This window comes from Macaca thibetana, chromosome 7 (genome assembly GCF_024542745.1).
Source record: "Macaca thibetana thibetana isolate TM-01 chromosome 7, ASM2454274v1, whole genome shotgun sequence".
In the NCBI taxonomy this organism is placed as follows: Eukaryota; Metazoa; Chordata; class Mammalia; order Primates; family Cercopithecidae; genus Macaca; species Macaca thibetana.
In genome coordinates this window covers 101,530,404-101,555,872 of record NC_065584.1, presented here as the reverse complement: position 1 = coordinate 101,555,872, position 25,469 = coordinate 101,530,404, and the positions used below count along the sequence as shown (strand labels likewise).

The window sequence follows — 25,469 nt, the reverse complement described above, 5'->3', positions numbered from 1 at the left end:
ACAGAGAATTATTGCACCCCACTCTGAGAATGGGGTTAGGTAGGCTGGAAAGAGGATAGTCACCAAACGCCAATCATGTAATAGCTGAATTCACATTATTATGGCACATATTATTTTAAAATATATTTTTGTATATTTTAAAAACATGTATTTGTCCTTTTAGATTTACTAAGTGTCTGTATATTCTGTTCATTGAAGCAAATCTCCCCTAGGTGTGTAATGTACGTCCAGTGCTCTGGGGATAGAGCTAGAGGTGAATGAGCAGTGGGAGGGGTTTGCTTGAAAAGAGTTTCTAAAGTGATCAAGTCACCTGGGTGCTAGGACAGAGCTGTGCACGGAGAAGGGGCAACTCCCCCAGCAACCTGATTGGAAGTGAGTCTTGAAAGACAAGAAATAGCTGGCCCGAAGAGACGCTGGGTTTGAAGGAGCATTCCAGTCAAAGGAGACAGCTTGAGCAAAGACTCCTCAGATAAAAGTAGTTCAACACCAGGTGTACCTGTTCTGGGTGGAGTTGGGGCCAGTAGTTTAGGTTTATTTGAGCTTAGGTGGAAAAGTTAAGTGAGTACTAGGGTGTAGCCGGCCTCCTAGGCCAAGTGAGGACCCATGCAGCAGAGGGTGGGGGCCAGGCTTGTGTGTTGAGATCATCCCTCCATTGGCAGGTGGATGATGGAGTAGGTGAGAGCAAGACTAGAGGCTAGGAGGCTGCTTGGGGGGCTGCTGCCAAGATTCTGAGGAGGTGACCTGACTCTAAACTGGGAATGTGGCATCAGGACGGTCACATGTGTCATCATTAAATGTGAAATCTTTGAATAGCCAAAAAGAAATTTTACTTTATTCTTTTGTTCTATTTTCTGAGATTATATTGTATTCTAAACATGTTCAGAAGGTAGGCATATGAAATTTACTCATTCTTTTGACATTTTTAAGCTTAGCATATTTCCACTTTTAATTTATATTATAAACAAAATTTTCTTTAAACTTTACTCCAGGAGTGATCAAAAGTTTGATTTCTTGGATAGTCCTCTCCCTCTATGCAAAACTCATTATCTAACTTGGTTGTCTGAAATCCTTTATAAGTTCTGTATCTAGATCTTGTGTAGTGTTTGGTTGTCCAATTGACATTTTTATAAGCTTGCTTTTTGTTACTGTCATAATCCACTCAGCTCTTATAAATGCCTTTGCCTGCCTTCCAAATGCCATGGCTTTTGCAGTGATATTTGCACCTGTGGTGTTATGCTGGTAAGTGACTTCATGTCCTTAATGTCTTAAAATACTCTTTCCTCTCCTCCCCTCCCCCGAAAAGGAAGCTTATCTGGGGACTGGTTTGCTAAAGGTGATAGCTTCACTTCTCTTAACTTTGTGTAGAATTCATTAATTACACATACAAGGAGTAAATCAAAGGATTTTGGGGATCATCTGGTTCTGTGAGAAATGATAGGCAGGAATTGACAAGTAGGTTAAGGTAAATTATTAATAAAACACTCACCGCTGCCATATAATACAGAGGGCAATGATTGATGTTACTACCATTTTATATTATATGACTCCAGTTTATGTAGGATACAAATCCTGGACAACAATCAAGCTTGGGCTAAAAGCCATGGCAGTGAAACCAACAGCAGTTTCAGTAAATGGAGTCATCTTGTACTGTGGTTGTAAACCATAATCATTTCTTAGTTGTAACTTGGAACATCTTCTTTTCCTGGTAATTAACTATTTGTGATTTTTGCACTTCCTACCAATGCCTAGAGTCACTCTGTGTTTTTACAATGGACTGTTGTTAGTGAGGCTTCATGCCTTGCTTAGGCTAACAAGCCTTTACCTTTAATCAACCCAACAAATATTTACACTGCACTGCCCTTACAGCACATTCTCTGGAGCATACAGTAGTGCCCTCACCCCGCAAGGCACTTACAGGCTCTTAGAAGAATTTGCAGCCCTTCCCAGCGTAACTGAGAGCAGCAGGTTTGGCTAATGGAATAACCACTGCAGCTGTGGCCTGTCTTGTTAGGGAAAGAAGTGAGCATTTAGTGAGTGTAGGCACTGTGCTATTTCATATACATCAGCTCCTTTAATAATGAGCTAACTTGTCAAGTTAGAATGTGTCCAAAATGTATCACTTGCTTTCTTTTTATTCTATATTATGGAAATAACCCATGTTGAATTACTGAAGAGTTACCCTAAATTGAAATCCTCTCTTTATGTACATGTCCTGGCTGATTTCTAAAGCTAATCTGATGCAGAGTGTATTAGTAAATGGGGAAAGGCGGTAAATCATGGTATGGATGTAATGTAATAAAAACCTCATGTTTATGCTTTGTGTGCAGAATTTGCCGGGAAAAAAATAGGTTCAAAGACTTTTGCTAAAAGATTTTTCAGAACATTGCTCAAGGAATGTAGAGAAAATTGACCTCCTTTGTCCTTTCTTTAGATACATTCCACCATTGATCTGGGGGAAAAGTGGACACATCCAGACAGCCTTGTATGGGAAGATGGGAAGGGTAAGGTCGCCACATCCTTACGGGCACCGAAAGTTCATCACTATGTCTGATGGAGCCACTTCTACATTCGACCTCTTCGAGCCCTTGGCGGAGCACTGTGTTGGAGGTGAGCTGCTTTAGATTGTATGGTTGGGCCATTACTCGGAGAAGGAGCACTAGTCAGTGCAGAGCATAGCACAGTATGAATACTCGTGCCACTCACTCTGCCCGTGGCATCGGGGGCTGTTGGGAAGTCTGCTGGGATTCATCACTTAGGAGCAGCCCGCAAAGGTTAGCTTCAGCGTGTGTTTGCCAGTCACCATGTAAAGCTCTTCAGAACTCATTGTAGAATAGTTTTTAATCCTCTTGTGAAATACAGAAGCTTGATGTAAGAGGATGAGGGAGTGCTTGGAGCCCAGGCACCCCAGGACCAGGCTTCTGGGTTGATAACAGCAACAGAGGCCAGACCATTCTCAGTGCTTCGTGTATACTGTTATCTCATTTAATCCTCAAATAGTGCTGTGAGGCTGGTATTTACTATCCCTACTTTACTGATGAGGAAACTGAAGCTCAGAGGTGCAGTATAGGCTGGTGTTTGTTGGATAAGCAGTAGATAAAAAGGCTCTCAGGTTCCCTTTGCTTAGGTTTCCCTGGACAAAAAGACACATTAAGGTCGTATCTATCATGCAATGATGTAGGACACCTATTTCTGAGAAATAACTGAAATTTTCATTGCTGCTGGAATTTGGCATTGTTCTGTCTAGCCTATACAATAAGCATCCATTCTAAAATGCTTCGTAAGGAAGACTTTTGAGGAAGTGGAGTTAGGTACAAGCATCCTTTTGAATGCTATTTCTACCAGAAGTGAACATGTCTTTTGCATTATGTAGTATTCCAAAGCACCTAGTTTTTTTTTGTTTTTTGCTTTTGTTTTTTTTTTAAATAGGAACTCAGAATTTATTTATGGGTAAATTCCAGTAAACATATTAGGTATTTAAAGTGGTTAGAACTGCTAAGTAGCTGGTGACAAAGATTTAACTGATATTCCCTCTGCCTGGAATGCTGGTCCCCAGACCTTCACGTGGCTACCTCCTCCTTGTCATTCAGGTCTCAGCTCAGACATCACCTCCTCAGAGGGACTGTCTCTGACTCCCCTAACTAATGTTTCCTTCTCAGTAAATCCATCACGCCTTCCTGCTTTAGTTCTTCATGGTAGCTTCTACTCTCTAAACCTATTTGTGTGCTTGTGTATTATTTATCTGCTAGAATGTAGGAATCCCCAGAGCCCAGAATAGCTGGCTTCTAATAAACGGTCATGGAAAGGATGAATACATGAATAGATGAGGAGTTCACATTGTGTTTATAAATCTGTAGCTGGTTTTTCCTATATTTATTTAAATATTATTTAAAACAGTTAAATGTTTTCTTTCCCTTATTTCTAATGCTTTTTCTTCTTCTACCACTAAAGCACAAAGTTTAGTTTGACCATCTGCTCTTCCTACCAGGACCAACATGGGAAGTTGAAAAGGGCAGAACAGTGATTCCTCCTTGTACTTGCTCATGTTTTTCCATCACTCCTGCCCCCAGAAATGACTGACAAAGGTGCTTCCAGGGAAGGCAGTATTTGTACCTAAGACGTACTCTAAGAAAAACAGCCCTTTTCCCCCTTTTCTGATTTTTTTTCTGACTATAAAAGGAATAAGTACTCATTTTAGAAAATATGGATAATACATTTAAAAAATAAGAATCACCTGTAATTTTGTCACCCAACATATATTGTTAATGTTTTGTTCCATTTTCTTATAGTTCTATGCATTGTTTTTCCAAAATTTGAATTATCATACATTATATTATAAAGACTTTCCCATGTCATTAAAAATCTAAAAGTCTTCAAAAACACAATTTTAATGATTCCTTAATATTCTACAAGGTGGTCATATTATAATTTAACCATTCTATGTTTGGGCATTTAACTTAATTACAACTTTGTAACTATCAATAATTATATCATCCTTCATCGGAAAATTTTAGGCAGGATTTCAAGAATTGGAATTTACTAGATCAAAGCTTATACATTTTATAAAGAGATGGAGTCTTGCTGTGTTGCCCAGGTTAGAGTACAGTGACTGTTTACAGATACAATCATCATGTTCTACAGCCTTAAACTATTGGGCTCAAGTGATCCTCCTGCCTCACCCTTGCAAATAGTTGGAATACATACATGTGTCACTACATCCAGCAATTTACAAAATTTTTAAGGTTCTTTATGCATATTGGACAATTGCTTACTAATTCACATTTCCCTACCAGCATTAAGAATTTGTAAATTTTAAAAATCTTAATTTGAACAAAAATTATAATCAGATTTAATGACCTAAGCACCTCTTTTCTTTTAAATAAAAGTATACATTCATATTTTTAAGTAGGCAGTTCATACTCATGATAGAAAGTTCACAAGGTACTGACAGTATACAGAGAAAGTATCTCGCTCTCTGTCCTCTACTCTCCATCCCTACCCCAGCTCAGTGCTACGCACTCCCAAGGTTCTTGTGTGTGATTCCAAAGATAGTGGATGCATTTATAAATATAGATATCTTTTTCTCTTCAAACAAAAGGCAGCATTATTATAACCCCTTTCTGCATTTAGCATTTTTTTCACTTAATTTATAGAAGAGCTTGCCACATCAGTGTATATAAAAAAGTCTCATTATTTTTAAGGGCTTCATAATATTTCATCACTTAGATAGGCAATAATTTATCCAACCAGACCCCTATTTCTGGGCATTTAGATTGTGTTCAGTCATATGCAAAAGGATATGTATTGCATGATTGAACACAACCTAATACATATATATTATTTTACATATGTACAATTACCTCTGTAGAATAAATACCTGAAAGTAAAATTGCTGGGTCAAAGGGTCTGTGCAAATACCACTTTTTATTTTTTCATTCATTCATTCATTCATTCATTCATGTAGAATTTCTTACAGAAATTAAGAGTAATGTTCAGGAACTTCTATAGCAATGTGACAGAGTAATTTTATATTTGTTGAATCTTATAGTAGAAAATTGAGGTTTATATATTTTTCATTTCATTTTTCTAGTAATTAACTTTTATTGTCTTTTTCAAAAGTATGTGTTCATGACTTACTGGACATTTTCAAAACCAACCCTTCACTATAAATAGCTTGAGAAACACTGATATAGACAGCTCCAGCTAGAAGGGAAAAATTCTTCCCCAGAGAACTGAGTGAAAGATGTATGTTGAATTCCCTCCCCCTGTTTTCTAGGCCAGTGAAGTGTAATTGTGTCCATTTATCATGTCACATTTCTTGGATACATCGGGATCTCTTTCTCTACCCTGTAGATGATATTACCATGGTCATCTGTCCTGGAATTGCCAATCACAGCGAGAAGCAGTACATCCGCACTTTCGTTGACTACGCCCAGAAAAATGGCTATCGGTGTGCCGTGCTGAACCACCTGGGTGCCCTGCCCAACATTGAACTGACCTCGCCACGCATGTTCACCTATGGTAAGCATGGCTAAGTGGAGTCCTCCCTTTTTCTACAAGTGTGCTGCTACTTCTGCTTCTGCCTTTTTTTTTTTTTTAAGTTTTAAACCTATGCCCATCTGTAAGAGATGGTAGGTTACACGGTTATATCAACAGCCAACTTGTACTGGGCATTGATGATGCCACGCCTCACACCAGCCTTTGAGATGGGCACTGTAACCACCCTCACAGAGGCAGAAACTGAAGCTTACAGGGGAAAGTCTTGCCCAAGGTCCCCTAGCTAGTAAGAGTCACAGCAGGGCTGGGAGCCAGGTAGATCGGGTAGCAGAGCTCATGCCCTTCAGGACTGTGCTATTCTGATGCTCATTCATCAGGACTCTTGTGACTGGTGGGCAAGGGTGTGATGAGGCATGTGAATGTCAGTGGGAAGGGAGCCTGGCACAGTAGCAGCTCACTGGATTTTAGGTTCCTGGGGAACAGTAACTAGATCCCGTATTTAGACACATGCTTCATTTTTTTTTTTTTTTTTTTTTTTTGAGACGGAGTCTCACTTTGTCACCCAGGCTGGAGTGCAGTGGCGTGATCTCAGATCACTGCAAGCTCCGCCTCCTGGGTCCATGCCATTCTCCTGCCTCAGCCTCCCAAGTAGCTGGGATTACAGGCGTGTGCCACCATGCCCGGCTAATTTTTTGTATTTTTAGTAGAGACAGGGTTTCACCGTGTTAGCCAGGATAGTCTCGATCTCCTGACCTCGTGATCCACCCGCCTTGGCCTCCCAAAGTGCTGGGATTACAGCATGAGCCACTGCACCCGGCCGACAAATGCTTCTTGATTTGGATTAAAATTGTGTGTTAGCTGGGCCAGGTGTGGTGGCTCATGCCTGTAATCCCTTCTCTAGTAATTAATTTTTATTTTTATTTTTATTTTTATTTTTTTAAAAAGAGTCTTGCTCTGTCGCCCAGGCTGGAGTGCAGTGGTGCAATCTCAGCTCGCTGCAAGCTCCGCCTCCTGGGTTCACTATGTTTTCCTGCCTCAGCCTCCCAAGTAGCTGGCACTACAGACACCTGCCACCATGCCCAGCTAATTTTTTTGTATTTTTAGTAGAGGCAGGGTTTCACCGTGTTAGCCAGGATGGTCTCAATCTCCTGACCTCATGGCCTGCCCACCTTGGCCTCCCAAAGTGCTGGGATTACAGGCATGAGCTACCGCGCCCAGCCTTTTTATTGTCTTTTTCAAAAGTATCTTACCGGACATTTTCAAAACCAACCCTTCACCATAAATAGTGCACTTTGGGAGGCTGAGGCAGGTGGATCACTTGAGGCCAGGAGTTCGAGGCAAGCCTGGTCATCATGGCAAAACCCTGTCTCTACTAAAAATATAAAAATTAGCTGGCACACGCCTGTAATCCCAGCTATTCAGGAGGCTGAGGCATGAGGATCACTTGAACCCGGGAGGCAGAGATCATACCACTACACTCCAGCCTGGGCAAGAGAGCAAGACTCTGTCTGAAAAAAAAAAAATAATAATAATAATCCTGTTTTAACTAAGGTTCTGGCTTCTGGACTACTTGTTCTTGATTCTTATTAGCTCTTTCTTTAGATTATGTATGCACACATAAACATATCTATCATCTCACCATAACTATAATTTTCTCTTTCTTCAAACTACCCTTCTGTCTTTATCAGTGTATACATAGTTTTTATTTATTGCAGTCATAGCATATATATCTATGGCAATTTATTTAAATAACTTTATATTCACCAACATAAAGATGTTTAATCTTTTAAGAGCCACGTTGCTGTTACTACTCTGTTATAGTTTATTTAACTATTTATCTTTGTAGGACATATGGATTATTTAAAGGTTTTCAGCATTTTAAATAACAATGCTATGAATACTGTATCTCGTATGTAGAATTATTTTCTCTTTAATGACCTTGGAGTAAATTCCCAGTAAAATTGTGGAGTCAACTTTTTTTTTGCATATTTGTACATCTTGTCAGATTGACCTCCAGCAAGATCATTCCAGTTACATTGCCACTGGTAACATGCAAGGGCACTGTCTCCTATAAGGGCAGGTGAGGGAAGGTCACAGGTATGGAAGCATGAACAGGTACACATGCTTTATGCCAAGCTGGGTTCTGGGTGCCCTGAATTCATTTCCTCTTCTGTATTCACACCCACAACTGAAGATACCCATTTTACAGACTCTGTTCTGTTCAGCAGTTTGGTCAGTAGCTTGAAAATATAGGTGAATTTGGCCAAGCGCAGTGGCTCACACCTGTAATCCCAGCACTTTGGGAGGCCAAGGTAGGCAGATCACGAGGTCAGGAGATCGAAACCATCCTGGCTAACATGGTGAAACCCCGCCTCTACTAAAAATACAAAAAAGTAGCTGGGCATGGTGGCGGGTGCCTGTAGTCCCAGCTACTCGAGAAGCTGAGGCAGGAGAATGGCCTGAACCCAGGAGGTGAAGCTTGCAGTGAGCCGAGATCAGGCCACTGTACTTCAGCCTGGGTGACAGAGTGAGACTCTGTCTCAAAAAAAAAAAAGAAAAGAAAATGTAAGTGAATATCCAGATTTACAGACAGCACAGGCACATGGGGAATAGTGAGTGTGTGGTAGACAGAATTGGACCCAAAAGTCAGAAATAGGCCAAATCAAACACAAAGAAAACAATGGGGAATAATGGTAAGGTCTTGTGCTTGGATATATAGATTGTCTATACAAGTAGAAGATCGGGAGGCATGGCTTGGCTGCAGGGCCAGGATGGAGATTTGGGAGCACTAACAGTACAGTGTGCCAACAATAATACGAGAAATGTCAGTGAGAACACTTAATGTGCACCAGACACAGTGCTGATGTCACATGTAGGCACAATCTCTTTTATCTCCACAGCAACTCATGGGACCATAAAATTCTGATGAAAAAACTGAGGCACAGAGAGGTTAAGTGATTTGGGCAAGGGCACAGAGCCAGTAAGTAGAAGAGCTAAGAGAGGAGCCTGGATCTGGCTGCCAGAATCATCTCAGCGATAGCACAGTAACTGGGTCTGTATGGTCTAGGCCTCCCAGGCCCAGAGTGCTGTACTGTGCGGCTGTAGGCCAGAGAGACCAGATTGGAAGGCGTTACCACACCAGGTCAGGGGAGTCCAGCGGCCGAAGCAGCAGAGAAGAATAGGTTAAGTGAAGGCCTTGCTCCCAGAGAGTACCTGGGTCAGGAGACAGGCTGTGGATCCAATGCCCTAGCACTGCCACTGATGCTGTGTGTAGCTCGAGCAGTTTCTTAAACTCAGTTCCAGATTCTTCAGCTGCAGTAAGGTGGAGATACAATTAAATGTGGGTTACTGAGGACTTGGTAGGCAGTTGATTAACATATAGTAAACATTTATTGTATGTTAGGTTCATTATTTTTGTTTTTTTTTTTTGTTTTTGAGGCAGAGTCTCACTCTGTCACCCAGGAGGGAGTGAAGTGGTATAATCATGGCTCATTGCAGCCTCAACCTCCCAAACTCAAGTGAGCTTCCCACCTCATTTTTTAATTTTTTGTAGAGACAAGGTCTCACTATGTTGTCCAGGCTAGTCTCAAACTCCTGAGCTCAAGCAATCCACCCGCTTCGCCCTCTCAAAGTGCTGGGATTATAGACGTAAGCCACCATGCCAGCCAGGTTTATTCTTATTCAAATACTTGAAGGTATATTCATGTTGGTGAGAGATTAACCATGCTCTTTGTGACCCAGATAAATAAGATGTGTTCTGCCAGGGAGATTTGAGTATCGTTAAAGAATTACAATACAGGGCTGGGCACGGTGGCTCACACCTGTAATCCCAGCTCTTTGGGAGGCTGAGGCGGGCAAATTACCTGAGGTCAGGAGTTTGAGACCAGCCTGGCCAACGTGGTGAAACCGTGTCTACTACAAATACAAAAATTAGCTGGGCGTCGTAGCAGGCACCTATAATCCCAGCTACTTGGGAGCCTGCGGCAGGAGAATCACTTGAACCCAGGAGGCGGAGGTTGCAGTGAGCCGAGATCACACCACTGCACTTCAGCCTGGGTGACAGAACAAGACTCCGTCTCAAAAAGAAAAAAAAAATTACAATACAGCATGATGAGTGGACTAATACGCGGGCCTGGTGAATATGCTGCAGCAGCATGGAGAAACCAGCCTGGATCTGTGGGCGAGGAGTCAAGTTGTGGGAGGAAGAATTCTCGCAGGAAAGGCATTTGAGCTGGGTTCTCAAAGATGAGCTCCTGAATGGAGGCACTCATAAACAGTTGGAGTTTATAGACAGGGGAGTGGGCTGTGGAAGGGCAACCCATGCAGAAGAGCAGCATTCACGGCTGCCTTAAGAGCACTCTATGTTTGGGCTGAGGAGCTGCCTGTGAGCATGAAAAACCCTTGGAGATGAGGTGAATCCATCAGGGGAGAGCTTCAGGCCCCCAGTTTTGAAAATTAACTATCTCCTTTAATCTGTGGATGGTGTTGTTACATTTTATTTCATCAGAATTTTAGAAGCAAATTTCTGTAGTTTATTATACTTTAGAAATGTTCTAGAAAGACAGGTTACCTAGAAAGAAAATGAGTGTTTTCTTCTAACCATACTATTTGTTTTTTTGTGTGTATCAGTACATGTTTTACTTGTTAATAATTTCTTTTAACCATTGGAGGATAAGATCAAACAAATATGACATTAAAAAGATCAGAAATCCAGAATTTGGATGCTTTGTTGAAATGTAAAAATTAAAACATCTTTGGTAGCTCCAAAGAGCCGAGAGAGAGAAAGCGCTATTGTTTTGTTAGGTGCTATTGGTGTAATTTTAGTTTAAAATAATGTTTTTAGTAAACTTTTTCCTGGGCTGGTGGAAAAGGAGCAATCCTTCACCAAAGGTGACCTAACACATTAGAGCAAAGCGCATGCTTGTTACTTTTGACTGGTCGATTGAGGTAGGTCCACAGTTAACATGCTAGAACCGGAAACCTTTTATCATAGTTAATCATGTCCTCATGTAAGTGTGTTAGCTGTTGATGTGTGGGCTTTCTATACTTTAGTACAAAGATCTTTGTCAACTTTTGTTTCTACACCCAGTACTGTTCTCAATTTTTAATTATTGTTGCCTTGCAATAAGGCCTGATATCTGATGGTACCAACCCTGACTCATGGCTCTTTCAGAGTATGCTCTTGTCTCCCTACCTTTTTTTAAATTTGAACCACAGAATTATTGTATCAAGTTCCATGTTGAGTTTTTGTATTAGTCAAGATGGACTAGATTATGCTGTGGAAGCTAACAACTTGGATCTCAGTGGTTTAAAACAATTGTTTCTGTCCATACTATCCATTCATTATGGCTTAGCTGAGGGGCCTCTGTCTCCATTGTTATGATCCTCACTCAAGGAACCAGGCCCACAGAGCATCTACCTGCTGAAACATTTCCCAAGGGTAGGAATAGTGTGGCTCTTGAAGCTTCTGCTCAGAAATGACAGAGGTCACTCCTGGTCACAATTTAGTGGTCAAAGTACAGTACATGACCAATCCTAACCTTAGTGGGGTAGGGGAGATGCATCCTTCCTAGAGATGGAAAGTAGTTATTGGTGGTGAACTCTCGCACAGCTTATCACAATTTCTGAAGGGGAACTTTAATATATAAATTAATGTAGAAAAATTTATAATACTTACTTTTCTCATCCAGGAGCATGACCTTTTCCTTCAAGTCTTCCTTTATTTCTACCTAAAAGAACTTCTAGTTCTCTTTGTGTAGGTCAGTTTGTTGTCAACATTAGAATTCCCCACGGGAGCTCTTAAATACCAGTGCCAGTGGCTTAGCTCTTGGGGAGTCTAAGGTACAGCCAAGATTTTTCAGAGCCACAGATATAGGTTTTATTTCTTGTTCCCTCTTTAGTTTTATTTTTCTATTTTTGCTTTTTTACTTTTTATTACAGACAATATGCAGAAGTAGGGAGAATAGTAGAATAAACCCCAGTGTACCCTTTACCCAACCTCAACAGTTGTTCAACTCATGGCCGATCTTGTTTGCTTTATAAACTACTATTTTCTTGCATCCCCTCTCAAAGATTGTTTTGTTTTGTTTTGTTTTGTTTTGTTTTTTGAGACGGAGTCTCGCTCTGTCGCCCAGGCTGGAGTGCAGTGGCCGGATCTCAGCTCACTGCAACCTCCGCCTCCCGGGTTCACGCCATTCTCCTGCCTCAGCCTCCCGAGTAGCTAGGACTACAGGCGCCCGCCACCTCGCCCGGCTAGTTTTTTTTTAAGTTTTAGTAGAGACGGGGTTTCACCGTGTTAGCCAGGATGGTCTCGATCTCCTGACCTCGTGATTCGCCCGCCTCGGCCTCCCAAAGTGCTGGGATTACAGGCGTGAGCCACCGCGCCCGGCTGTTTTGTTTTATTTTATTTATTGACACAAGGTCTCACTCTGTCGCCCAGGCTAGAGTACAGTGGTATATAATCTCAGCTCACTGCAACCTCTGCCTCCCGGGTTCAAGTGATTCTCCTGCCTCAGCCTCCCTAGTAGCTGTGATTATAAGCACCCGCCACCACACCCAGCTAATTTTTGTATTTTTAGTAGAGACAGGGTTTCACTATGTTGGCCAGGCTGGTCTCGAACTCCTGACCTCAGGTGATCCACCCACCTCGGCCTCCCAAAGTGCTGGGATTACAGGCGTGAGCCACTGCGCCCAGCCTCAAAGATTATTTTGAAGCAAGCTCCAGACAGCCTGTCTAGTTTCACCTGTGACTATTTCCAGTGTATATCACTAAGATACACAGGCTCTTTGTAAACTGTCTTCATTTGTTAGGACTGCCATAACAAAGTACTACAGTGGGAGTGGCTTATACAAGAGCAATTTATTTTCTCACAGTTCTGGGGCCTAGAAGTCCGAGATCAAGGTGTCAGCAGGGTTGGTTTCTTCTGATACCTCTCTTATTGGCTTGTAGATGACTGTTTTCTTGCTGTGGATTGACACTACAGTCACCTGTGTCTCTGTCTGATATCTCTCTGTGTCCTAATCTCTTCTTGAAAGGACACCAGTCATCCTGCATTAGGGCCCACCCTAACAACCACATTTTGGCTTAATTACATCTTTAAAAGCCTTATCTCCTACTATAGTCACATTCTGAGGTACTGGGGGTTAGGACTTCAGCATATGAATCTTGGGGGAGACACCATTCAGCCCATAATACAACAGAAGCACAAGGGCATCATCACAACAGAAACACTTAAAACAGTATTCCTCAAGAGCAATTCAATTTCCCCATTGTCTTTCTGCTTTTTTCCATTTTAATTCATTTGTTCAATTTAGGATCCAAGTCCATATATTCTAGTTGGCTGATAGGTCTCTTATGCCGCTTTTCAATCTCCTTTCCCGCGTTTTTAACAGGTCCCCAACCAAGTAAGTCTCTCTTCCAGGTGGGATCACTGGATGTGACATTGGGGGAGTTCTCTGGATCCCCAGGACATACTGCAGTCCACCATCAGGCCCCCTGTTCCCACCCTGAGTATATAGAAATTCCAGGCACTGAACTCCAGGGCCTGCTAATCCCAGGACTGCCCAAGTTCTGTTTGGAAGGCCCTTTTGTGGTCTTCACTTGGCTTCTCCTTGTCATCCAGGACTCAACAAAGATGTCACCCTCTGAGAGAGCCCTTACTTGACTCCTCTCCCCCATCTAAAGTTGCCCCACCCCAAAACCCCGTCATTATCTAATGCCCTTCCTTACTTTCTTCAAGGCACTTAAGATTTGAAATTAAGGATTTGTTTTCATAATCTGTGAAATTATTTGTTTATATGTCTGTTATCTGTCTCTCCATCCGAAAAGTTCACTCCCTGAGAGCAGGCAGTTTTTTGCGCTCCCTGCTGTAGCTCCCCAGTGCCTAGAATCTTGCTTGGATGATAAAAAGCACTCACTGCATCACTGTTTACTGAATGCCTACTGAGATGGGAACTGGCAGTTTGTGGATGTAAGACGATACTTTACAAACTAGTACATCCCAAACCATTGTGCCCTACATGTGAGTTTTCCGTTAGGCAAATTGCCTCTTTTTTGAGCAGATGTCAGGCATTCAAGTCACTGTGAATATCCTTTGGGCTTTTTGCAACTGTGATCTTGACCAGAAGAAAACTAAAGAGGGCATTAACATGAAACTCTATATTCTTCTCTTCCTGTTATGCACCTGCCTCGGATCTCTCTGAGAAAATTGTAAAGGATCTTTTCCCGTTTATCAACCCAATTCTGTTCCAAACCACATAAGCTTTGCTAATGTGATTAGAAATTGTTGAAAACAGATCTGCCTTGCACAGAATTTCCTAAATGGATAATTACGCATGCTTGTGACTTAGAACCCTTCGCGCTGCCTTTGAAAGATAAATTCATTAAGGAAAATCCTTCATGACAGCAGTTACCATTTATCTCACTCTAATGAGTGCCAGGCATGTGCTTTCATTTTATGTCACTTGATCCTTACTGCCTCAAAGGTAGGTTTTAATTAGTATCCCCACTTCACAGGCTTACAGAGGTTAAGTACCTTGCCCTGAGTCATGCGACTAGTGAGTGGCGGAACCAGCCTTCAATCAGTGTGACTCTTAACCCCAACTCAATACCACCTCTGTGGTAGTGTTCATTTCCTATTTAGGATACTCTTCATTAGAATACTGAGGAGCAGGGGTGATGTTTCATTATTTAAAAAGACTTTTTCCTCACTTTGGTGGTAGTGGTCATTACTGTTCTTACTGATACCTATTACTTACATAGCATCTGCTGTGTGCCAGGCACTGTTCTGAGTACTTTGTAGGATATATTAAATCAGTCACCCCCCTTTTACAGGTGAGGAAACTGAGGCCCAGCAAAGATGACTAACTTGCTCCAAATCACAGAGTTAATGAGTGGGCAGCCCAGGCTTCAAACACAGGCAGTCTCACAGTCTAGTCCTAGAATCCGTGCTCCTAAACAACAGGCTCCATTGCCTCTCCGTGTAAGAGACTAAGGAGTGAGGAAATAGTTTCCCAGTCAGATACATTTTAGGTTTAAGGCAAAAGAGCATCCAAGAGCATCTCAGAGCCACAGAATTGGGCCTGTGGGTTTGGTCTTTGATCTTTTGTTCATCCAGCATCCTCCAGACAATGTTGGGGCCAGCCTCTGCAGTGGGAATACAGGTGTGAGTTCGAGTCCCTGCCTTCAGGAAGATCCCAGTCTATGAGGAACTCTCACCATCTAGTTGGGGAAGGAGGGTGCACAGTCACAATTAGTCTAAGCTTATTGGCTAGGTTTGTCCAAAAGGAATATTTACTAACAGCAACCTTTTCACAGACAGGGACCAGATCTGCATTTTTAATTTTTATATTATTGTGTGTTAATCTCCTCTATCTAGTGTATCACTTAGAGAGAGATGGTCAGGAAAGGCCTGGATAGGGAGATGACCTGTGATTTAGAGTCGAACAGCTGAGGGTTTGACTCCCTGGTCGAGAAAGCTGAGAAAAGCTGTTAAGAAATTTGGCAATAAGGCCCAGCATGGTGGCTCACACTTGTAATCCCAGCACTTTGGGAGGCCCAGGCAGGTGGATCACTTGAGCCCAGGAGTTCAAGACCAGCCTGGTAGAACATGGTGAAACCTCGTCTCTACTAAAAATACAAAAAGCCAGGTGTGATGATGCACACCTATAATCCCAGCTACTCGGGAGGCAAAGGCAGGAGAAGCACTTGAGCCCGGGAGTGCAGTGAGCCAAGATCACGCCACTGCACTCCAGCCTAGGCGACAGAGACTGACCATCTTTAAAAAAAAAAAAAAAAAAAAAGGCAATAATATAAAAGTGCGTGGCATAGAGTCCAGCAAATACCAGTAAATGATACTGATTATCATCTTCATTGGCCCTTCACTCTAACTTTGTTTTCTGTGAGCCACCTTAGAGGAGAAAAGGCAAACATTTACTTGAACTGTTAAACGACCTTGCCTCTGCATCCACTTCATACCGCATGTGAACTTTGGAATTTCCGCAAGGACCGGTTTAAGAACCTGCTCGTGTTGAGCATAAAATTCTTCCTTCTTTGAGCTGAGTCTGAGTTACAGCTCTGTGTACGGGGATGTCATCTGTGGTGATTATTCTGCATTATGCAATGCTTGCTTTCCAACTGGACAACCTTCAGTATTGGCCTCCTGGCCAAATCTGTTTGGGCCACACGCCTCCAGCTCAAAGCGACTGGCTTCTATATTCAGAGCCAGCCCTTAAAATCAGTACTGGAAAGATGTTTTCACTGTAGTACATCTTACATTTTAACCTTCTAAAAAATGTTTATTTTTTTTTAATTCCTCACCACTTACTTTTGTATAGTTCATAAATTCTTTAAACTGGAAAATATTAAATATGTGTCTTTTGATAAAGACATTAGCCAACCTGAGTAAAAATAAACGTGAAGAACACCCACAAGAGTAAAGTTTACCAAACTGTCTTAAATTTCTTATTGTGCCAAGCGAGGTAGCATGCAGCTGTAATCTCAGCTACTCAAGAGACTAAGGCAGGAGGATAGTTTGAGGGTAGGAGTTCAAGACCTGACTCCCTTAGGATCATGAGCCTCCTAAGAACTTAGCACCCATCTCCCACCAAAATACCAAGCTGGGGCATTTGGCATTGAAAATGGCCTTGAATATTTAAATTGCTTTTTCCTGTGAGTTTAAACAGGGAAGAAGTGGGCCCTGCCCTTATTTCTAAACTCTTGAGTCTCTGGCATTAGACATCAAGCTGTGAGGAAGTACCTGAAATCACAGCATTGTATTCTCTTGCTTGAAGGAGGAACTCTTTAATGTCCAATATAGCAAGTCCTCGTCCCTAAAAAAAAATTTCTTTTAAAGAAATAGGGTACTCTACTGAGTCAGGCCAGGTAAACAACCCTGTCATGTGGGTGAGGTCAATAACACTTGGAAATAAAGGAAGATGAAGAAGTCATGAAGATTTTCTTGAAGTGTATTTATTATAAAGAGCCTAATCTTTAATTGGAGCACTGCAGCAGTAGACATGTTGGCTTACTCTTTATTGACATAATTGATTTGCTAAACTAGACAATGTTTGGAATGTGAATGTTTTTGTCAGTGATTCTGTAGGGGACCAGTGAATTCAGGAAGCATTCTGCTGCTTCTTTCTTTGGCCAAGTGCCTTATCCCAACAGTCTATTATTCATGTTCAGAGCACAGTAGAGGTAGATCAAATCCACTAGCCAAAGAATAAACTGAAAACCAGAATTTTCCAGCTTGTGGTTATTCTGGCCTCCATATCATACCTTCATATCTTGAAAGTTTTATCACCAGAAAGTCAAGAGCCAAGTAACAAAGGATCTTATTAGTTTGATCTTGATTTAAAGAGAGAGAGAGAGACAAAAATAGGATTAAAAACATTATCTTCTATGTCAAGTGAAAGGAATAAAAATAACCTGGCTTTGGCCCCCCAAAGGTAACTGAGTCCCTTAAGATCATGAGCCTTCTAAGAACTTAGCACCCATCTCCCACCAAAATACCAAGCTGGGGCACTTGGCATTGAAAATGGCCTTGAATATTTAAATTGCTTTTTCCTGTGAGTTTAAACAGGGAAGAAGTGGGCCCTGCCCTTATTTCTAAACTCTTGAGTCTCTGGCATTAGACATCAAGCTGTGAGGAAGTACCTGAAATCACAGCATTGTATTCTCTTGCTTGAAGGAGGAACTCTTTAATGTCCAACTGGGTTTAATACAGGAACTTTCTTGTTTTTTAAACTATCTTTTGGATTAAGGCTGCAGTGAACTGTGATCATGCCACTGCACTCCAGCCTGGGCGACAGAGTGAGACCCTGTCTCAAAAACAAACAAAATTTATCTCTTGGGCTGGGTACAGTGGCTCACACCTTTAATCACAGTGAGACCTCATTTCTACAAAAAAATAAAAATAAATCAGCTGCACATGGTGGCTCATGTCTGTAGTCCCGGCTACTCCAGAAGCTGTGCCCAGGAGTTCAAGGCTGCACTGAGCTGTGATCATGTCACTGCACAGCCTGAGCTACAGAGTGAGACCCTATCACTTAAAACAAACAAATATACATACAAACAATCTTTCGGAACCTCAAGCTAAGGTCAGAAAACTTGGTCTTGCTTAGAGGACGGGCCTTCAGTCTTAGAAGGGAGGGAGGCCCTCCTCCATATAATTTCACATTCCAATAGAGACACTTTTGAAAAGGGACTTTATTAATAACTTTATAATGATAATTAATAACTTTATTAATAACTGCATCCAAACAACAAATTCCAGGACCCTCTTGGAGAGACTAGGATATAGGGTTACCTACCTTTAGCATGCTGTAGAGATCACCCACAATCCAAGACATCTCACTGTAAGAGTTTCAGGCAGTGATTTTTAAGGAACTTATTTTTAAGGAACTTCTATTGTGTTTTTACTGCTTAATATCTTACAGTCTTCTATTAGATCATAAACATAGGTGTTTCGATAAGCTTCTCATGTCTACCATTTTCATTGCTGTAGACTCAATTTTGGATTATATTCATAGTTATGAATTGTGTTGCCTCTACATTAAACAGTTGAGTTTTATAATGGCAGAAGGGCACAATGGGAAGGGAGGAGGAAGAGATGGGTGAAGGGAGAGAAAGAATGTGAAAGTGAAGGTAGTGAGTTTGCAGAAGCTCAGACATCGTAGTAAAACACCTGTCAGGATCGTCTGCTGAGAGCCAGGGGCCAGAAGCTGCAGGAAGTGTGTCAGGGAGTCATATCCAAAGCAGAACAGTGGCCAAGCAGCGATGAGTTCTGCACTTTCAGGATGATATCTAAATACTTAAACCTTTAGCCATAAGAGGGCAGTTTTAGTTTTAGGCATCCTACACCTGGGGAAACAAAGCTGAAAACACTCATTTTTTTAAAATCCTTGTTTCGGAGATAAGGACAAGGTCAACTAATTTGATAGCACAGAGGCGCCCTAACTTTATTTCTACAGCTATTGTATTCCTGGATGACTCAGCTTTACAATAGTTTCCCTTTGACTTTAAAAAATGACTCACATACTTTTACTATGGAAGTGACAGGGGCTGCTAGGTCCCTAACCGCCCACCTGTCAGCGAGCCATGTTGTTAGCCTAACTATATTTTTCTCTTAGGCTAAACTTAGTGGGAAAGATATTCAAGTACCTCTTTAATGTCCCCTGCATACTCATGTTGGCCAGTACTGCATGCCTTCATTCCAAATGATTCAAACTTCCTTCTTATCCACCTGACATTTTGTGGCACACCCACAGATGCCAGGCCCATGCCTGGCATGGAACATACAGAGATGACTCAGACTCTCCATCCACAAGGAACACCAAGTCTTGGGTCCCTGTATTTTAGCCTATTTAGTCATGCTAGTGTCATTTGGGGAAGTGGCTGTTGAAATAGTAGCTTTCAGGCAGCCTTTGCCTTGTCTTTCTTTAGGTGTAGGGACTTGAGAAAAAGGTAAGGGGTCTTTCCTGTTCCCAGCAGGTTGCCTTTCCAAAATGGCCCTGTAACACTCATCTGTCTAAGACCCAGCTAGTGTTTCAGGTTTCATCTTGTCTTTAAAAAGGTTCAAGATTATATAGTTACCTAGTGCTAATCCCATATGAATTAAATGCATAGAACCTCATTTTGAAACAGATTAATGTAGCTGTTAGTAATAACAGGCCAGGGAGAGGCTCCCAGGCACTAAAGGTGTTTGATAAGTGACATCAGGGGAGATCCCAGGACCTTCCAGAAGGCTGATCCTGGAGCTGGGCACCATGTCTTTGCCCTTCCCTTGCATGGGAGAGGTGGCATCTCTTCACAGAACATCCAACAGTGTGTCTGATATCAGGCAGGGCTGGCCCTTTATCCAGATCAGATGTGTTTGGATTTAATTAAACTGAGGCTCCCAAAGCGCCTACATAATTAGCTGTAATTGCTCCTCAGTAGTATAGCAAATCTGAGTTTTGTAACTGTCCCAATGACATCTGAACATCTGCTCTAGGTCTCAAATAATTAGTCTCAAACCTGAGTAATGATAGATGTATCTACAAGGAATCAAAGCTGGATGCAGTGGCTCACACCTGTAATTCCAGCACTATGGGAAAGGAAGCCAAGGAGGGCAGTTCACTTGAGCTCAGAAGTTCGAGACCAGCGTAGGCAACATAGTGGAACTTCCCAGGCAAGTTCCCCCATCTCTACAAAAAATCAGAAATTAGCTGGGTTTTGTGGCATGTGCCTGTAGTGCCAGCTACTCAAGAGGCTGAGGTGGGAGGACACCTTGAGCTTGGGGAGGTCAAGGCTGCAGTGAGCCATAATCATGCCACTGTACTCCAGCCTAGGGAGACAGAGTGATATACCCTGTCTCAAAAAAATAAAAATAAAAATAATAAAAGGAATCAAATGGTGGGGTGGAAGTAAGATGTTTAATAATTGAAGCATAAATCTCTGCAGTACTATTACCTAAGTAGATTTGTGATATAAGGCAAGGGGCTTGGGCTTTGGGGTTGACATGGTCCAAAGTCCAGTATTGGACTTAGAGTAGACACAGTCATGAGTAGACACGGTCCTACTCATTATGTGAGGGTGGACAAGGCATTTCATGTCTTTAAATCTGCTTCCTTGTCTGTGTTTAAGTTCCTAGCAGAGAGGCTGAACGTTGTACATCTGTTCTTTCATCCATTCATTTAGGTAACACTGATTAAGTGCCCACCAAGTATCTGGCCTCACAGATACAGTGGTGAACAAGAGCAAGAATATCTTTGCTTCATGAAGCTTATAATCTAATAGAGGCTCATTCAATGTTAGAACAAAACATAAAGATATAATTAGCCAAGAGATGAAAAAATTAGGCAGAAAACTTAGGAAGTGGTGGAGAAGTAAATACTTAGTAACAATTTAAAATATGTTTCTCAGTACTATTTCTTATGCAGGCAAATAATGTCCCCAGCACAAACCATTCTCCAGCATGAGTGATATGTTGGGTGTCTTTAGCGTAGTCAAAACTGGCCTAAGGAAATTTAAACATCTTTTTTTCTCCTTATTTTTTGCTAGATTTTAAAACTGGCTAGATTCATATTTTAAAAGAAATTAATACACATGAGAAAAACAGTTAAACTGTGCCAAAGGCTACATACAATGAGTGAAACTAGATCTCTTTCCTACCCTAAACCCCCAGTTTTCCTTCCCAGGAAATCAATGTCTGCTACAATTTTCCAGTGAATATTCAATCAGATATGTGTGTATGTAATCCCTTAAAGCCCAAGCAAACACAGGAGAGGGTGCCAGCCCCACTGTTTTGCCCCTTGTTTTTGTCCCTTAAGATGGCTCAGAGCCATTCCATGTCAGATCAGATTCATTCTTTTTTTTTGGAGACAGGTTCTCACTCTGTCACCCAGACTGGAGTGCAGTGGCGTGATCTTGGCTCACTGCAACCTCCGCTTCCCAGGCTCAAGTGATTCTCCCGCCCCAGCCTCCCAAGTAGCTGGGACTACAGGCGCGTGTCACCACTGCCTGGATAATTTTTGTATTTTTAGTAGAGAGGTTTTCACCATGTTGGCCAGGCTGGTCTTGAACTCCTGACCTCAAATGATCCACCCGCCTCAGCCTTCCAAAATGCTGGGATTACAAGCATGAGCCACCGTGCCTGGCCAGATTCATCCTTTTTCCCAGCAGTGTAGTGCTTCATTTAACCACTCCTCTACTAATGGAAATTTAGGTTGTTTCCAAACCTTTGCTGCTACAAACAGCAAAATGCTGCAGTGAACATTCTTGCATGTACTTGTTTACATACATATGCAGTATAAAGTCCCCACAGGCAGAATTACTAGACCAAAGGTTTGTGCTTTAGAAAACATTAACAGATGTTACCGCATTGCCTTCCAAGGCCTATAGCAATGTGTACTCCCTCATCAGTGGATGGACCAGAGGTCCTGCTACCCATACTCCTTCCAGTCCTGGGTATTGGCAGACTTCATCTTTTCTGATGTGGGCAGTGGAAAATGATTTCTAAGTGTCATTTTAACTTGCATTTATTTAACAATGAGTGACATGAAGCATCTTTTCGAGCTGCACTTTTATTTTATTTTATTTTATTTTTTGAGACGGAGTCTCGCTCTGTCGCCCAGGCTGGAGTGCAGTGGCGCGATCTCGGCTCACTGCAAGCTCCGCCTCCTGGGTTTACGCCATTCTCCTGCCTCAGCCTCCTGAGTAGCTGGGACTACAGGCGCCCGCCACCGCGCCCGACTAATTTTTTGTATTTTTAGTAGAGACGGGGTTTCACCGTGGTCTCGATCTCCTGACCTTGTGATCCGCCCGCCTCGGCCTCCCAAAGTGCTGGGATTACAGGCGTGAGCCACCGCGCCCGGCCCGAGCTGCACTTTTAAAAGACAAAAGAGGCTGGGCGCGATGGCTCTCGCCTGTAATCCCAGCACTTTGGGAGGCCGAGGTGGGTGGATCATGAGGTCAGGAGTTTTAGACCAGCCTGGCCAACCTGGTGAAACCCCGTCTCTACTAAGAATACGAAAATTAGCCCAGCATGGTGGCGGGCGCCTGTAATCCCAGCTCCTCGGGAGACTGAGGCAGGAGAATCGCTTGAACCCAGGAGGCAGAGGTTGCAGTGAGCTGAGATTGCGCCATTGCACTCCAGCCTGGGCAACAAGAGCAAAACTTCGTCTCCAAAGAAAAAAAAAAGGTAGAAAATTAAAGATTTCATCCAGCTTTTCTGTCGACTAGGACAATGATTCTCAAAGTACGGTCTCTGGACCAACGTCAGCATCACCTGAGAACTTGTTAGAAATGCATATTGTCAGCCCACCCAGACCAGTGGAATCAGAATCTCTGGAGGTGAGGTCCTGCAAGCTCATTTTAGCAAGCCCTCTGTTTAGGCATCACCCGCTTGAGTTTTTGATTCAGTGGGCTTGGAATGTGCATTTGAACCGGTTCCCAGGCAATGCTGATGCTACTTGCTCGGGGCCACACTTTGAGAACCACTGATCTAGAACGTCATTCTTGCAGTAATATATAACCTCCGTGCAGCTTTTCCAATTCACTCTTTACAAGAAAGATTACCAGAAAGCAATTATATATATTTAAAGGGATTTAAATTTTGTTTTTGTTAGGTATTAGTGGATCTACAGGAAGCGCCTGATTGTGTTGAACGGGGATGTGCTACCTGTGGAAACCTTGCTTTGGGGAATTGTTTGGAAAACTGCTACCAGGCTAAGCTTCCGAAAAGCTAAGCAGCGCCCCCATCTGTGAAGGTTGTTTACTGCAAGTAGAAAGGAAAGGGAGTCTGAAAAGGGGTGGCCCAGAAACAGATGAGAGAGTGCTTCAAAAAAATGCTTTCTCATATTGGTCTGAGATGGAGAGAGCCTTGTTCCTTAGAGGAGTGCTCCACAGCCACAGAGGTTGCACCTGAGGATCTTGTAGAAGAACACCCATGGCCAGATCCCACCCCCAGACATTCTGATTTAATTAAGCTGGGGAAGACCCAGGCATTAGTATGGTTGTTTTAGAAGCTCCCCAGGTGTTTGGCTTTGAGGCTATTTCTTTAACTCTCTCGATTCAGTAGGCCATTTAATACCCTATAATAAATATTTTTCCTGCTTTAAAAAAAAAAAATCCCCAGGTGATTCTAATGTACAATCAGGTTGAAGAACACTGCTTTAGAGAAAACCCTAAATTTTAGATAAGCTACATTCTTGTTTAACTATTTTTAAAATTGTGATAAAATGTACATGATAATATTTCATCCTAACCATTTTTAAGTTTACAGTTCAGTAATGTTAAGTATATTGTTTTGCAGCCAATTTCCAGAATTTTTTCATCTTGCAAAACTAAAACTACACCCATTAAACAATAACTCCCTATCCCCTCTCCCTAGCCTCTGGCAACCACCATTCTATTTTCCATCTATAAATTTTACTAGTCCAGATATGTCACATAAGTAGGATCCTACAGTATTTGTCCTTTTGTGAGTGGTTTACTTCACTTAGCATAATGTCCTCAAGGTTCTTCCATGCTGTAGCATGTGACGGGATGTCCTTCCCTTTTAAAGCTGAATAATGTTGCATTGTACACATATACCACATTGCACTTGTCCATTCATCCATCAAGGCACACTTGGGTTGGCCCCACTTTTTGGTTCTTGTGAATAATGCTGCTATAAACATGGGTACACTTACATTTTTTTAAAAGAAAAAATAATCAGAGTAAGTTATAGCCGTTAACATTGAATGCTTATTATGCTCTGGACCCTGATCTAAGCTGTTTATGTATATCACTTTATTCAGATCTCTAGACAACTCTGTGAGGTCTTTACAATTATTACCTCCATTTTACAGATGATGAAACAGACCTAGGAGAGTTTGGTAACTTACCCATGGTAACAATATTTTGCAGTTTCCTCCTTATAAAAATTGTCTGGGCTGTTTGTTGAAAGTTCCCATTCCCAGGCCTCATCCTATTCCTGCGGGTTCTAAGCCTCCAGGAAGGTGCCTGGAAGCTGTAGATTTTCCCTGTATACAGGGGTTACTTGTCATCAAAGAGAAGTTGAGAATATTTGGGGCTACTCAGTGGTAGGCCCAAGCAGTCTGGCCACAGAGCCTTTTCACTTAGCCGTGAGGCCAGGCTGTTCCTTTAAGGCTCAGTTTTCAGTGCCTGTTACCAAGGGAGGTGAACAATGTCTCCAATGGGATTTCTGAATTTTTTGTTTGTTGCATGGTGTAGAAGCTGATATCAGCTAATTGCTCATTGTGATCTCAGCTGTTTGTTTGCACATCCCCTTTTTTACATCACAGCTTCATTTTGAAATCCAGCATTACCTGGAGGCATAATATTCCTTCCATTGCTACCTTCTTAAAAAGAGAAACTTGGCCGGACGCAGTGGCTGAAGCCTGTAATCCCAGCACTTTGGGAGACCAAGGCAGGCAGATCACCTGAGATCAGGAGTTCAAGACCAGCCTGGCCAACAAGACAAAACCCCATCTCTACTAAAAATACAAAAATTAGCCAGACATGGTGGCACACGCCTGTAACCCCAGCTACTCGGGGGGCTAAGGCAGGCGGATCGCTTGAACCCCAGAGGCAGAGGTTGTAGTGAGCTGAGATTATGCCACTGCCCTCCAGCCTGGGTGACAGTGAGACTTTGTCTCAAAAACAAACAGACAAACAAAAAGAAACTTGAATGAATCTGACTTCGGTGGGGACAACAGTCTGGCATTGCACATTCCAAAGTTAAGAGTTCAAAGTTCCCTCCAGACCACTTTTTGTTTCTTCCCTGTCCTCAGGGCCCATTCAGAGGCCTTGTCATCAGAATCCACTCAATTCAGCAACTCTTTATTGAAGGCCTGCAAACTGCCCCAGCCTTTGCTGAGTGTGAGAGGGAGAAAAATAGGCAACTTGATCCTCTGCTATCTCACTGGAGAGGGAGATGGGCTGCCTTCTCGGAGGTGGTGCCTGGGTCCTGCTGTTTGGGAGGAAGTAG

General features: G+C 42.3%; 1 protein-coding gene across 7 annotated transcripts in view; it reads left to right on the top strand.

Annotated features, from left to right (window-relative positions):
• Window positions 1–25,469, top strand: part of ABHD2 (abhydrolase domain containing 2, acylglycerol lipase) — a 112,984-nt gene that overhangs the window by 62,840 nt on the left and 24,675 nt on the right. For all 7 annotated transcript variants that reach the window (XM_050797673.1, XM_050797669.1, XM_050797670.1 and 4 more), the window contains 2 exons: window positions 2,432–2,607; window positions 5,851–6,018. In XM_050797673.1, coding sequence (XP_050653630.1) covers window positions 2,432–2,607; window positions 5,851–6,018 — 344 coding nt within the window. The remainder of the gene's footprint in view (window positions 1–2,431; window positions 2,608–5,850; window positions 6,019–25,469) is intronic.